The sequence below is a fragment of the Triturus cristatus genome, chromosome 3_2, assembly GCF_964204655.1.
Source record: "Triturus cristatus chromosome 3_2, aTriCri1.1, whole genome shotgun sequence".
In the NCBI taxonomy this organism is placed as follows: domain Eukaryota; kingdom Metazoa; phylum Chordata; class Amphibia; order Caudata; family Salamandridae; genus Triturus; species Triturus cristatus.
The window spans coordinates 81,543,157-81,557,304 of NC_140584.1; the positions used below are offsets into that span (position 1 = coordinate 81,543,157).

Consider the following 14,148-nt stretch of genomic DNA (forward strand, 5'->3'; position numbering starts at 1 on the left):
GCAGCACTTCTGTACGAGGGTTCTGAATCTGTGAGGGATTTGAGACTAGGTGTTTGTGAATCAGTGTGAATGCATGTCAAGTAGTTACGGCCATGGAGGTGTTTACAGCATCACAAATATGTTGATTCCCACATACAGATGAGGATGTGATCTAAAATGTATTTATTTAAAACAGCGATTACATTTTAAATGGTGCACTGGCTGATTGGGTTGGGTAAATTGTGTACACGAATGGCATGGAAAGGAGTGCATGAGAGGAGTTTGATTTTTTTTACTATACTAACATATAGCAAATAAAGGAGTCATGTTTCTGATTATGGTGGCTCAAGCACTTGAAAATGTACCAGAAGACTTTATAACATAGTTTTAAAGCATTACGACTTCCCACGCCTCAGTTCACTAGTTTTAGAGCTGTTTGGTCACTTCATTGCACTGGCTTCTTCCCAATTTGATATTTTACTTTGCCACATGTATATAGCATGGGCCAGTCTTTCAGGCAAGACAGGTAGTCCAATGGTGTAGAAGAAAAGAATTGAGGGGTCAACTGGTGATCTCACACAGTTTGATGCAACAAGGTAGCATTATACGAGCTACAGTTGCAGCACAGGATCAAAACCGGGACCGAAACCTACATGTACAACAGTCCATAGCCTAATTTGAGGTTTGGGCGGAGAAGAACATTACTTTGGAAGACTTTTTGCAGTTCCCAGCACAAAGGCAGGACTATGCTAACAGATCTGGGAGGACCACATTCAATAACATTGTGGTATCTTATGGATGTGAATGTAAAGCCATCAGTAACATACTTGCCTCTGTGTTAACCTGATTGATGGTATCTACTGACAATGGAATGCATGCATCCTAGGCTACATGGTACCTAAGTGTCAACGATTCCATGGAGCCGTGAGTGATGATTAGGGGGAGAGAATTGTGAAGGGAGCTGGTTGGAGCAGAGGCGAGTGTGGTGGCCGAGGGGTTTCACTGTATCCTGAATAAAGACGTCTGGATTCATCTTAACTCGCGCACATTATTTCATTTCAAACATATTGGTTGGGTTTACGTGTGAACCAAAGATGCTAACCAGACGACCTTTCATTAGACATAATTCACTGAAGAAACCTCTCAGAGATTGTCGGCATTGGATACACTTCAGCCTGGATCCGTTTGAATGACGGCTACTTGACTTCTAACAGGATCATTATGTACAGTTCACTTGTTATCTGAAAAGTTTTTGAAGAGCACTGCCCAAATATGAAATCACTTCATATACTCAAAATCTTAAGATGGCAGCCATAGCACATTTACACTCCAACACATAATCCTCAAATGCACTTGGTTTAAAATTACAATCCTTAACCTCTGTTGTACTGCACAACATCACAAAGCAAGTTACAGTAAAACAAAAATAAAGGAGGGGAAATACAAAACACAACTAGGGACACGGGGAAAAAATAAAAGTGCATCTCCAGTATCCAAACAAATTCACAATGTAAAGCTCATCCAAGAAACGCAAAAGTTAAAAATAAAAAGTGAAAGGTTTGGGTGCTGTATGAGTGAGACAAAATGGCAGAGATTAGCATATGTTCGAGTCGTCGGGAAACAATATTGGAATACCAGGCTTTAACATTTTGGTATCCACACCAAACATTTTTTATTTGTGTTAGCTTTGCCCCATCACCAATCAGATGTTTTTAAACTGGATGAACTGCATTCCTAGAACAGAAGCATTGAATAAAAGGCATATAAAATCAAACCGAATGCAGTGAAAGGTAAACCGAGGCAAGCAAAGCTAAATTTAACAAACATCCAAGTGACCCGTCACGTGGTGAAGGTTTTAAATGAGCAAAGACACTGCCATTAAGGCTCACAAGAAGTGTTAACTATGTCCAGGCTAAAGATCACAGAACGAGAATCAGAAATGACAGGCTTAATTTGATACAGCACACTAAACAGGAAATGACTGGATTAAGCCAATTTGCGTTTTCATATTCAGATCAGAATCAGGAGTGCACATGACTGAAAGAAGAAACCATGTTAAGTACAGACAGCCCAAAACCAAGAATATACAGGAGAAAAAAATGGCACACATTTTTCATGGGATCAATATTAAACCATACAATGCAGCAGACAAAAAGTGAGCCTGGAGGCAAGCGATTTCATACACCTGCAAAATTCAGCACAGACCAGTCTCAAGCACACAGTCAAAACATCTAGTCCACCCACAGCCTGTGAATCACAACCACACAGCTTCTGGACACCTTCCAGAAATCGCAATCTGTGTACTGAATGAGTGTGCTGACCCTCCTTCTGAAGATCTGCTGTCTGCCCCAGTCCTTTTGGGAAAGCACTGGTGGGGACAAGGGGTGGTTTGACAGCATCGCCCCTGGCATGCTTGAGACAACTTAGGAGGCGCTGTTGTTCATAGTTGCAGGTCCGTTGCCCTTGATTCTGCTCCCTTTGTGATTAAAGGCTCACATTCTGTCTCCCTAAACACACCATAAATCATCAATTTGTCAGAAAGCCTTGCAAGGGAATGTATTGCATAGTGGTCACTTCCGCATTACAGAATGTGGATGCTGCCTTAAACAATTATTTTTCATGTCCTATTAACATACTAAAACAAAATGTTTAATGCAGTAATGTGCACCACAACGTAATACTGTGTACATTGTCAACAAGCATTGGGATAGCCAATAGGTCTCGCCTTTGGTACCTTATAAGTGTTTAGCCATGCAACAGTTGCATAACTAAATACTTATAAGGTCCCAAAAGCTAGACCTATTGGCTATGCCAAGTGGCCGTGCGGCCGCGAAAGTGAAAGTAATCTCGGTAAAGTGCGGCGTGTGCGCGCCCACGCACATGCACAGTAGCTCTAGGCTGGCCTGGTAGCACTTTTTGGAGCCCTCTCAATAAGTTTTGCCAGACCAGCGCATGCCACACTTTATAAATTCTTGCCCACACTTTATAAATTCTTGCCCAACAAATGCAGGTGACCGACATTTATTTGATTACATAACATACTTACTACACATATTGCTATCCCCATTATCTCGTTTCTGGTTAAGATGCAACCTGTTCTGCTCCGATTCTTGGCACACGTATATGGTTAATTTTGGTCTCACACTTCTGTAATCATAAGCATTAATTATTAAGAATATTGATTGAGAAAAAAATAACATGGAAGGGAAAAACTTGCATACGGAACTAACCTTCCTTTGATGGCATTATACAGTCTTATTCCATCTGCAGGACCACAAACTTGAATAAAGTCCTCTTTTGACATCTTTAGTAAGTCGGCACCTAAAAAAAGTAAATGATTTTTTGCTTCTGGGGCAGAAATGTAGTGAACATTTTTTTGAAGCGTCACATTTTCAGCAACACATAATCTGCCAAAGATACTGATGGACTGCATGGCGTGTGCAAATTTTTGTACCAAAAAGTAATTTGTGCTTGGGGCGTTTTTGGTAACCAATAATATTTTAATTTGAGTTCAGAAACACAGTTATACGTTATAGTAGTCCAATAGTAAGTAAGTAGAACCTGTCTGGTTGGCTTTTGAAATACATGGCTGCCTTGCACGTATGCAACCTCACTGGGACTCATCTATTTTAATTGAAAGCCTCAGTTTGGCAAAGCTCAAAGCTACCTCCTCAAGGGCGAGACATCAAAATGTTGATGGTTATAAATAACCTATCAATGAAGGGGTCGAAACATTGACATATTTACCACTATAAAGCCATAAAACAAGAAGTGGGATCTCTTGATCTGGAATTTCCATACAATTGGTTACCTGATTACACATTTCGATCCTATTAAACTTCCTTAACAGCCACTTATTCTCTCCGTTTAATAAAATTGGTATACATTGCTTGTTTCGTGTGTGTGATACTTTGTGTTAATTTTTTTTAAATAAATTACAAAGTAAAAACTAAGACCATATAGATGGCTATGATTGAAGATTAAAATATTCTACACAGTGCTATTTAACATCCGAACAAATATAGTTAAATAAGCATCAGACAGGAACCATGGATAAATACGTTAAGTAAAAAGAGTATCCTAAAATGTAATCGGGCACCGTTATAACTTTTATGTTACGGACATCCAGAAGTTGGAGTCTGTTGTAGGCTATGTTCAAAAACATAGGGCCCGATTATGAGTACGGCAGTCCTGGGACCACCGTACTTGCGGTGGTTATCAGACCGCCACCACCCAGGTGGTCCGACCGCGATATTACAATGGTGGCAGTAGAACTGCCACAAGACCAGCGCCACGATCCAAGATCCCACAGAGGTGGTGGTGGGGAAAGCAGGCAGGAATCACTACGGTGCCAACACCGCCAAGAAGATTCCGACCTGCCTTTCCACCGAGCATTTCATGGCAGGGGCCTAGTCATGAAATGCTTGGGGGAACGGCATGGAAAGGGCCCTCCCTGCCCCGACAGGACCCCATGGCAAATCTGCCCATGGGGGTGCACGGGGGGGCACATGTGACCCCTTAAAAGTGCATGGTCGTGCGTGCACTGTATGGCATGCACAACATTGTGCATTCCACACCGTCCACGAATGTGTTGTAGGCGTGCTGTCACAGCATCGGTATCCTGTTTAGGCTCTCCGATAAGCCTAACATACCCTCCACCATGACACTACCGCACTGCCTTCCCGTCCTGGGGGTTAACTCTGAATCCAGCAGGAGGGTTGACAACTGGCTTGGCGATCTTACTAGAACCACTGCGGTCCTTCAAGACCACCAAACTCGTAATAAGGCCCTTAGTTTCCAAATCGGGCTATTGGTTTGTAGAGAAAAATATCCCCTTGTGGCTTTTATTGTTCAAAGCAAAAACTTCCATAAAGTTGGTAACAAGTATTTAATTTGGATATGCCGGTATCAAATCCTAAAATATGGTCCAAGATTTTGTTGAAATTTTTAGAGAGCCCACAGGTTTGACCAGGGTGGGTAATATTCCAAGAACCCTCAAACTGCTTCAGGAGCAAGACGAAACATTACACATTTAGATGCAACTTCCAGGTTTGAATCAATGTCGTTATCCAAAAGACATTTTCAGCAGCTCTTCATTCGATGGTAAATTATGTTTATTTAATAAAGCAGCAACGTAACTCATCAAGAAACTGGTTCAGCTCTTAATAATTCGTGCCCCTCACTGAATCATCGCATGAAGTACAGTCACAGAAATAATACTTTTGACAAATCATAGCTTGAAATTAGAGGCATGCAGATTAAATAGTGATGGTAACTGGTGTATGACAACAGTTTCCAGTTTATTCACGCACTTCGAATTGAGTGCTAATGAAGCACAAGTCAGAACTGGAACAGGTTTTTAGGGTATTAATTGTCAGAAAGCGCCCAGCCGCCCTATATTTGTGCAAATCTTTTCAGGACTTTAGTTAGCATGAAAGATTTAGGCTAGTTTTTCCAGGTGTTGCAACGCAAACAGTTTGGTATCCAACATAAACAAAGCCCAAATCATAATTATCCACGTTTTTTACAGGCTGTTGCACAAGTTCCCAGTTGAATTTCCTCATCTGCTTTCCGAAGGAAAGAATATTTGACTATGATATTTACGAGCCGCTTAACTGATTAAATTCAGTGTGTAAGATAATTCTGGTGGCTTGTTGAAGTTGGGGAGCACATGGCAAGGTCATCGGTATATGCCAGATGACGGATCAATCAATTTCCCAGTTTTGCAGGCAGAAAGTTAGGTTTATGGATGTAGAAACTTATGTCTGAGCCAAAGAGAAAAAAAAGTTAGGCTAGGACACAGCCTTGGAGTCAGTTGTCAATTTTGACCTTGGAAGAGAACCAAATTCCCTAACAATTTGACCAGATGATCAAATGAAGTAACGTGATCAAACGTAGCAGTACACGGTCTACGCCGAATGTCATAGGTTTAGACTATAGTAAATGTCTATGTATGTTATTGAATAATCTACAAAGCAGATGGTTTAGAGATATCCCTTGTTGTATTGCCTTGCCAATAAGAATGAATGTCACTAAATTATCCATTGTTTTGCATCCAGGCCTGAAGTCTGTTTGGTCAATTACAAAACACTTTGTCAGTATGTTAGAGGAGACAGTATGTTTTCTGCAAACAGTTTTCCTTCTACTTTCAAAAGAAACATCAAACAAAAGTTTGCTTGATTGCTCTTTGCATTGCATACAAAACGTTGCCATCTTCTCTGTAATTTCCATACCATTGTGAACATTCAAAATGAGATTACACTGCTGTGAAATTTAGATGGAGAAGTGAGCTTTTTATTGCCCTTCCCACGTGAATATAGAAATCTATCACTGGTGAGGCACATAAACACTTCACTTTTCTGTAATATGTAACTAATATTACAGTACAATTTTCTTGACTGCATTACATTGGTTATTTTTTCGTACTAAACATCGTTGGGCCTGGCTTTTATCTTTGTTTTTATGAATTGTACCCATGTGCTTATGTGATTTTCAGAGCTCTTTTGTGGGACATTTGTCTTACGGTAACGCTAATCTCAAATTGCTCTGTACTTGTTTAGTATTTTTCTTGGCTACTAAATTATTTAACCTGGTCCCTAAGATTATTGGTTTTCCCATTGTTTTCTCATACTGTATTCAGAAAGCAGATTAAAAAAAAAGGAGGAACTGGGGGCGTGGTCTCGCCAGCAATGGAGTAAGATGTGGGTCGCTGCAGCTCCGGGCCGCCGCTGAGATCAAACGCCTCAAACAGCGGTGTACCGGCGGACCCTGGCTCTGGACAGCAGCCCCTGCGGGGCGGACTGCCGGGGGCGGTGGAAGAAGACACCAGCGATCGCCGCTGGGGCTGGACGGCGCCGCTCGGGGGGAGCGTTGAGACCCGGCCGCGCTGCCCGCCATTTCCGGCCCTTCAAATCTGCGTGCCCTGTGCTTGGCGGTTCCCGGACGGAGGAGGCATCGCTTGATTGGCCGCCGGAGAGGATCTGCCTGGGGGTCCTGGCTGTGGCGGCCCCGGACGAACTGACCGGAGGGCTTGGAGGCCGGAGAATCGAGCGACGACCGCAGACCCCGGCGCCGAGACCTGGTAGGCCGGGACTTCCCGGGCGAGACGAGAGCTTGCTGGGAGCGGGCGAGGTGGCGCGACCCGGAGGTGGCCGGAGGCGGTGTGAAGTGGCAGAGGTGACCGGCGGTGGATGGGCGTGAGAGGTGGCTTGTTGAGGGGGTCACCTGGCTGGTGCGAGAGGCCGCGGAGACAGTGAAGAGCACCCGCCACCATTTGCTGAACCGCGCCGAGTGCGGCCTAGCGGAGGAGCGGACCACGAGGCGGCTTGAAAGGGGCGGCGGCGGGGAGAGAGCACCGTCCCTGGACTGCGCGAGCTCCAGCGACCTGCTGCCCACTGATTGAGTGTCTCCCTGCTTGCACTCCGGAGCTGAGCGGCGGTGAGTGAGTCCTGGGGCAGTGGGGGACGCTGGTGGCCCCCTTGATTGGCGTGGAGCAGAGGGGGGGCGTGCAGGCCTCCCCGGGCGAGGAGTGAGACTTAGCTCAGCAGGGCACAAGAGAACCACTAACCGGGGTCGGGCGCACAATTGGAGAGCCTTTTGCCAGACCCATGGTGTGCAACTAGTGGCAGACCTGCCTTGGGAGTCGTTGGGTACCCTGCTGCACACTACCCGACCTGCAGGCCCTGCACGACGCTGTGAATTGGGATCTGGCCGCCCCCCCCCCCCCTCGCCTGGTGCTGGACTCTACCGCGCCCTTGCAGCATTGACTCAGGGGGGTGCTCTGGAACGCGGCGCCCTTGGTCTATACTCAGTCGATTGGGCCCACGTTGCTGCTCCGGGGCGGTGCGGCTGGGCATCCCGGGTGCTGCGAGGTGTGGGCGACTGGTACGGCCAGGGACGCCCCATTGAGACAGCGATTTCCGGCACCCCTGCGCCATGACCCGCACGAAGTCGGGAAAGGAGCTGGCGGCAGCTCCCAAAGACGCCTCAGTCAAGGACCTGTGGAGCAAACCAAGTGCGACACCGGCAGGCGCTGGGTCGTCAGAAGCTGGGGCTTCCGCGGCACCGATCACGCAGTCCTTTATGGCGTCGTTCATGCAGGAGCTGAAGTCAGAAATTGGGTCCCTCCGCTCGGAGGTCCAGGCGTGCGTCAAGGAGCTGCGGAGAGATGTGGGGGAGCTGGGAGGCCGCGTTGACGACTTGGAGGACCCTGGACGCCCGCACAGAGGATCACGAACATCTATGGCAGCGGCTTGCTACTTTGGAGGAGCAGCATGTGGAGCTCCAAATCAAGCAGGAGGACTTGGAAAATAGGGGGCGCCGGAACAACATCCGCATCCGGGGGGTTCCCACTGGGGCTGAAGGTACAGATATAATGTCATTCGTGGCGGACCTTCTGCATGATATTCGAGGCGATGATACATCCCCGCCTAACCCTGGACCGCGCACATAGGGTCTCGGGACCGACTGGGAGGCCGGGTCTTGTCCCGGACATTCTGACTCGGGTCCATTTCTTCGTCGAGAAGGAAGCCATCCTAAAAGCGGCCAGATATAAACCCGAAATCCTCTGTGGGAGTAAGCCTATCCAGCTGTTTCAGGACCTGGCCCCCACGACACTCCAGCGCCGGAGGGACTTCCGACCCATTACAGACAAGCTGAGGGAACTCCACATTCGGTATCAGTGGGCACACCCCTTCGCCCTCATGTTCCAGTGGGAATCCAAGCGCCGTGTGTTGAGATCCTACAGAGAGGCGGCTCAGCTGCTGCAGATTCCGGATGCCTCGCCGGCCGGCCCCCCGGGGCGCCCTGCCACCCTCAGAGCCCCGCTGACGCTGCAGTGGTCCAAGGTGCGCCGCCCTGGGCGTCCCGCCTCGCCCGACGGCAGCAGATCTTCACGAGACAAGCAAGACATCATTGAGCACATCAAATCCCTGGAGGGTGGCCCGTCGCCGTCTAGTTCCCAGACATCCGCCCACGGATAGACTCTCTCACGGCGGACCGCCCTCTTCGAGGACAGCTTTGGAGACAAGATGGTGGCTTGCATGGTCGTCCGGCGGCCATGTCGCTGTCTTTTCCTCTTGGAGCTCTTGATGCCACTCCCGGGGGCGCGCCACTGCCTTCTCCTCGGCGCAACACCTGTACCGCAGAGGCGGTGGCCCGGAGCGGGCCCTGGAAATCGTGACTAGCAGAGCGGTGATGACAAACCCCCACTCCTATTTCTGGGAGTGTGACATCTCCGGGACAGCCTGTGCCGTTGTGCCTGGCTACTCCCTAGACTGGAATAGGCCTTGCTGGCCGATTAAGTGTTCTGGTTGTTTTTCTTGCCTCTATCCCTCTCCCTCCTCTCCCTCTCCTTCAGTATCCTTTTGGTGGGGGGGGGGGACTCAAGATTGGGGGGGGGGGGAACGGCCACATGAGAGTTGTCTTGCTAGTGGTTCTATGTCAATGACCGACTCGCCTTCTTGGAAGATTGTCTCCCTCAATGTGAAAGGGCTTAATTCACCCAACAAGAGACGCCAAATATGGCGCTACCTGCTTCTGGAGAGCCCGGATGTCATTTTCCTCCAAGAAACCCACCTTCTCAAATCGGATGTGGCGCGGATGGCGCACCCCCGCTTCCCCCATCAGTTCTGGTCCTCGGCCACCACTAAGACAGCGGGAGTAGCCATTCTCTGCAGGGCAGGGTTCCCCCAGGGAGACACTAAGATCAGTAGGGATGCCGAGGGTCGATTCTTGCGGGTGGAGGTCCGGAGAGGGAATCGCCCACTCACTTTGTGTAATATCTATTCCCCCAACCAGGGTCAGGATGCCTTTTTACGCGGGATCATTAGGGAACACCTTGAGCCAGTGGACTCCGACCTCATAGTCGGAGGGGACTTCAATTTGGTGTGGGACGCGGAGATGGATCGTTGTGGGGGGGCTTTCCACGGGATGGGGGCCATGTCTGCGGCAGTGAAGAGCTCCCTCACCTCCTTAAAATTGGTGGACACCTGGCGGTACCATTCTCCGGGGCTGCGGGACTACACCTTCTACTCCCATGTGCACCGCTCATACTCTCGCATCGACCTTCTCTTTGCGTCGCAGTCCTTGCTCAAAGATATTATATCGGTGTCACACTCCAACATTTCAATTTCAGATCACGCCCATGTAGAATTGCTTCTATGGGAGTGTTCCACTCGCCCGACGCGATTGAGCCGCTGGAGATTCCCGGACCACTTTTTTCGCGATCCGGTGGATAGGGAGGAGGTCCAGGCGGCCATCCTGGCGTACTTCGCAGATAACGACATACCGGGGACTCCCCTCCCTCTCCTCTGGGATGCCTTCAAGGCTACGATACGGGGCACTCTCACGGCAATAGCTGCCGCCAGGGCACGCGAAGCCCGGCTCTACGAGACCAAAATCGAGCGCGAAGTCAAGACGTTAGAGAAGTTGGATCAGGAGCGCCCGATGGCGGCGCGTAAGAGACGCCTAGCCGTCCTACGTGAACAGCTCCGCGCGCACCGGACCAACAAGGCCGAACGCGCCCTGCTCTCGCTCAAGCAGCGTTACTACGAGGGCGGGGATAAGGTGGGTGCTGTCTTGGCGCGGCGCCTGCGAACGCGAGCGGCTAAAGCCCATATCGCCAAGTTACAAAAGGCGGACGGGTCATGGGCCATTGCGGAAACGGCAAAGCTCCAAACGTTCCGCGACTACTACGCGGCTCTCTATGCTAGTGACCCGCCGGCGGCGGACCTGATCTCGGAAGCCGTTGACGCCTGTCAATGGGAGCCGATGAGCGAGCGTCAATCTGCGACCCTGGAGGGCTCTATCACCCGGACGGAAATAGCGGATGCCCTGCTGGATCTTCCGCTCGGCAAAACGCCGGGCCCGGACAGGCTTCCGGTGTCATTCTATCGTGCCTTTTTGCCGCAACTACAGCCGTATCTCTTGCGTCTCTTCAACTCGTTCGCGGAATCGGTGGGGCCCTCGTCGGACATGGCAATGGCTGAAATAGCCCTCATTCCGAAGCCTGGGAAGGATCATACCCTTTGCTCCTCTTACCGGCCTATTGCCCTGTTAAACACGGACTTGAAATTGTACACCAAAATTCTGGCTAAACGTCTTAGTGCCCACCTCCCGAACCTCATCGAGCCCGACCAGGTGGGGTTTATCCACCAACGCCAGGGGGCGGACAACGTGCGCCGCATAGCGCATATTGTGGGGAAGGCCAAACATTGGAAGATTCCAGCCTGCTTATTATCACTTGATGCGGAAAAAGCCTTCGATCGGGTGGACTGGAACTTCCTTCGGGCGGTCCTGCGGAAAGTGGGGTTGGGCCCTAAGATGGTGGCGCGTATTATGGCCCCATATATCTCACCAGTGGCTAGAGTACGGGTTAACGGCCAACTCACGCAGCCTTTCCCCATTTGTAGAGGTACTCGGCAGGGCTGCCCCTTGTCGCCCCTGCTGTTTGCCCTCGTGGTGGAACCTCTGGCCATTATGATACGCCAGTCCCCAGATATCGGTGGTATATCTCTTCGCGGGGTTGAGCACAAGATCGCTCTATTCGCGGACGACCTCCTCCTCACTCTCTGATCCTCTACGCTCGCTGCCAGCGGTGCACTCGTTACTTCAAACCTATGAAAGCGCCTCTGGGCTGAAAATTAACCACATGAAGTCCTGGGCCCTTAACTTAACGATCCCAGACGGGGAACTTACGACGATCCAAGCCTCTGTTCCGTACCAGTGGGCGAGCAAATCGGTGCGGTACCTGGGTCTTAACCTAACTCCAGACCTGGATACTTGGACGCAGGCCAATTGGCAGGAATACAAACTTTCAGTCTTGGCCGACCTCCGCGCGTGGAAGGCCCTGCCCCTCTCCTGGCTTGGCAGACTGAACACGGTTAAAATGTCTATCCTGCCGAAGATCCTATACCTCTTCCAAACCTTGCCGATGCCTATTCCTGAACATCACATCCAGGGGCTACAGCGCGGACTTACCGCATTTATATGGGGGGGGGGGGAAGAAACCACGCTTTTCCAACAAGATCCTGAAACTCCCTCGGGATCGGGGAGGGCTGGCCTGCCCTAACCTCCTCGATTACTACTGGGCGTCCCACCTCCGCTTTATACTGGAATGGGGGGCGTGGGAGAGTGAAAAAAGTGTGGTTTCACATGGATCGGGCAGTCACTTGCCGTCCACTCTGGGACCATGCTTGGCTACCCCGGGAGGCTCGCCACCGTAGCGCCTACATGGCGGTCCCTACCAAAACGGTCCCTGAAATCTGGGACAAGGTGGCAGTTTGTCGGGGCCTGACCACTTTCCCGTCTCCTCACACCCCGATCGCTCGCAATCCGCAGTTCCTGCCGGCATGTCGCCCTCCCCATTTCGCGAACTGGACGGAAACCGGCTGCAGGACGATCCGTGACCTATTCGTTGGGGACTGTCTCAAAACCTTCGATCAATGCAAGCAAGAGTTTGGGCTCACAGACAGAGACAAGTTCCAGTATATACAATTACGCCACTGGATACAGGGCTTTTCTTTGACGCAGGCGGCCACGCGGCCTTACACTCCGTTCGAACAGTTGGCGCGCACCTTCGGCACCTAAAAAGGGGCTGATTTCCCGCATATACAAGGTGCTCCAACACGCGCAGCGGCCGGATCCCCATCCCTACCAGGTGAGATGGCACAACGTCACTGGCTCAGGTGTTACCCCTTCCCAATGGTCTCGGCTCTGGAGCGACATTCCCAAAATCCTACGCAGCATCCCCCAACAGGAATCAGCCTATAAAGTGATGACCCAATGGTATTACACCCCCGCTAGACTCCAGAGAATGTTCTCTACGGCATCCCCCCTATGCTGGCGCTGCACTCAAGCGATGGGAGATTTCATCCACATTTGGTGGACGTGCCCTCTCCTGATTACCTTTTGGAAAGAAGTCCTTAGCCACATTAAAAAGGTGTTGGGCTATCCCCTGCCGGAGGACCCACTGGTGGTGCTCTTGGGCCTTCGACCGACTACTCTACGGGCTATGACGGGCCGTGACCGACACCTTAGCCTCCACATGCTGGGTGCTGCGAAACAAACGGTGGCTCTCTACTGGAAGAAACCCGACACGCCCTCTATCAATGTGTGGTTTACCCGCCTGTGGCATGTGGTGGCGATGGAGCTCCTCACGGCACATCTTCAACTCCGCGATACCAAATTTAGCCAGCTTTGGAAGCCCTTGATAGACCATTTGGGGCGACTAGAGCATGTTAGACTACAGCCACCACGGCTCCGAGCCCTGAAGCTCTTCGATGATGTAGTGGGCCCTATAGAGCCAGGGAATTTATGGAGACCGGCAGACAGTTTGCGGTCCCCGACTCTCGCAGACACCCCCAAGATAGGGGGGAACCCGCCCCTGGATGGCCTGGACTTCCAGCCTATAATAGTGGGGTCCGCACTCCCTCCCCCCATGCTGAGCCTCCCTCCCTAGACCCTGCTCCCCCTCCTTCCCATTCCCTTGTTCTGCCCCCACCCCGTTTGTTGGTTGGCCGCCTCCCACCTAAATTTCTGATGCAGGTGCGGTGGCGAATGGATTTAGCACGAACACAGCGCGATGAGGATGGAGTGGTTCCTAACCTGTTACTATGCCATGACCTGCATGCTGGTTACTGACCTACGCAATACCCAATTAGTTACTATTGGACGCTGGCGAGCCTATACCGCACAGCATCTAGCGGTTGCCGGTCCTCTCCTGTTATACTTACTGCAGACTATGAATGGGGTGTTATAGAGGGTATGATGGAAGGTATACCTATGCGCTGTTCGTTCGATTTGACACGGTATGTTGCGATGCACTGCTTGTCATGGCCGAATTGTACGATATGCTAGACAAACTGCATGCGGATACAGCTACGCTCTCAGGGGAATGTATAACAACTGCGGCAATTGGAATCTTTAGCACGTAGGGTCATTGGCCCTTAAGGGCGAGCTTGGTGAAGTTCAATTAGGTTGAGCTAGCTTGTCAAATGTTGTAATGTTCCAAACTTATCTGTCAGAGGGCTCGCGCAGGGCATAGTGCCTTTAAAGTGGAACCTTGGCTAGGGACTACCTGCTCATAGGCCTGCTTCCGGGGTACCGCTAGGGTCCTCGGGCTTCCCTGACTCTGAAATTGCTCTCTGTGTGTAAGCTGTTCGCTGCCGG

General features: G+C 50.4%; 1 protein-coding gene across 2 annotated transcripts in view; it reads right to left on the bottom strand.

Annotated features, from left to right (window-relative positions):
* TFCP2L1 (transcription factor CP2 like 1) overlaps positions 1-14,148 on the bottom strand; it is a 91,179-nt gene that overhangs the window by 20,622 nt on the left and 56,409 nt on the right. For both annotated transcript variants that reach the window (XM_085647273.1, XM_085647272.1), the window contains 2 exons: positions 3,210-3,300; positions 3,026-3,126 (listed from right to left, as the gene is read on the bottom strand). In XM_085647273.1, the coding sequence (XP_085503399.1) occupies positions 3,026-3,126; positions 3,210-3,300 (192 nt within the window). The remainder of the gene's footprint in view (positions 1-3,025; positions 3,127-3,209; positions 3,301-14,148) is intronic.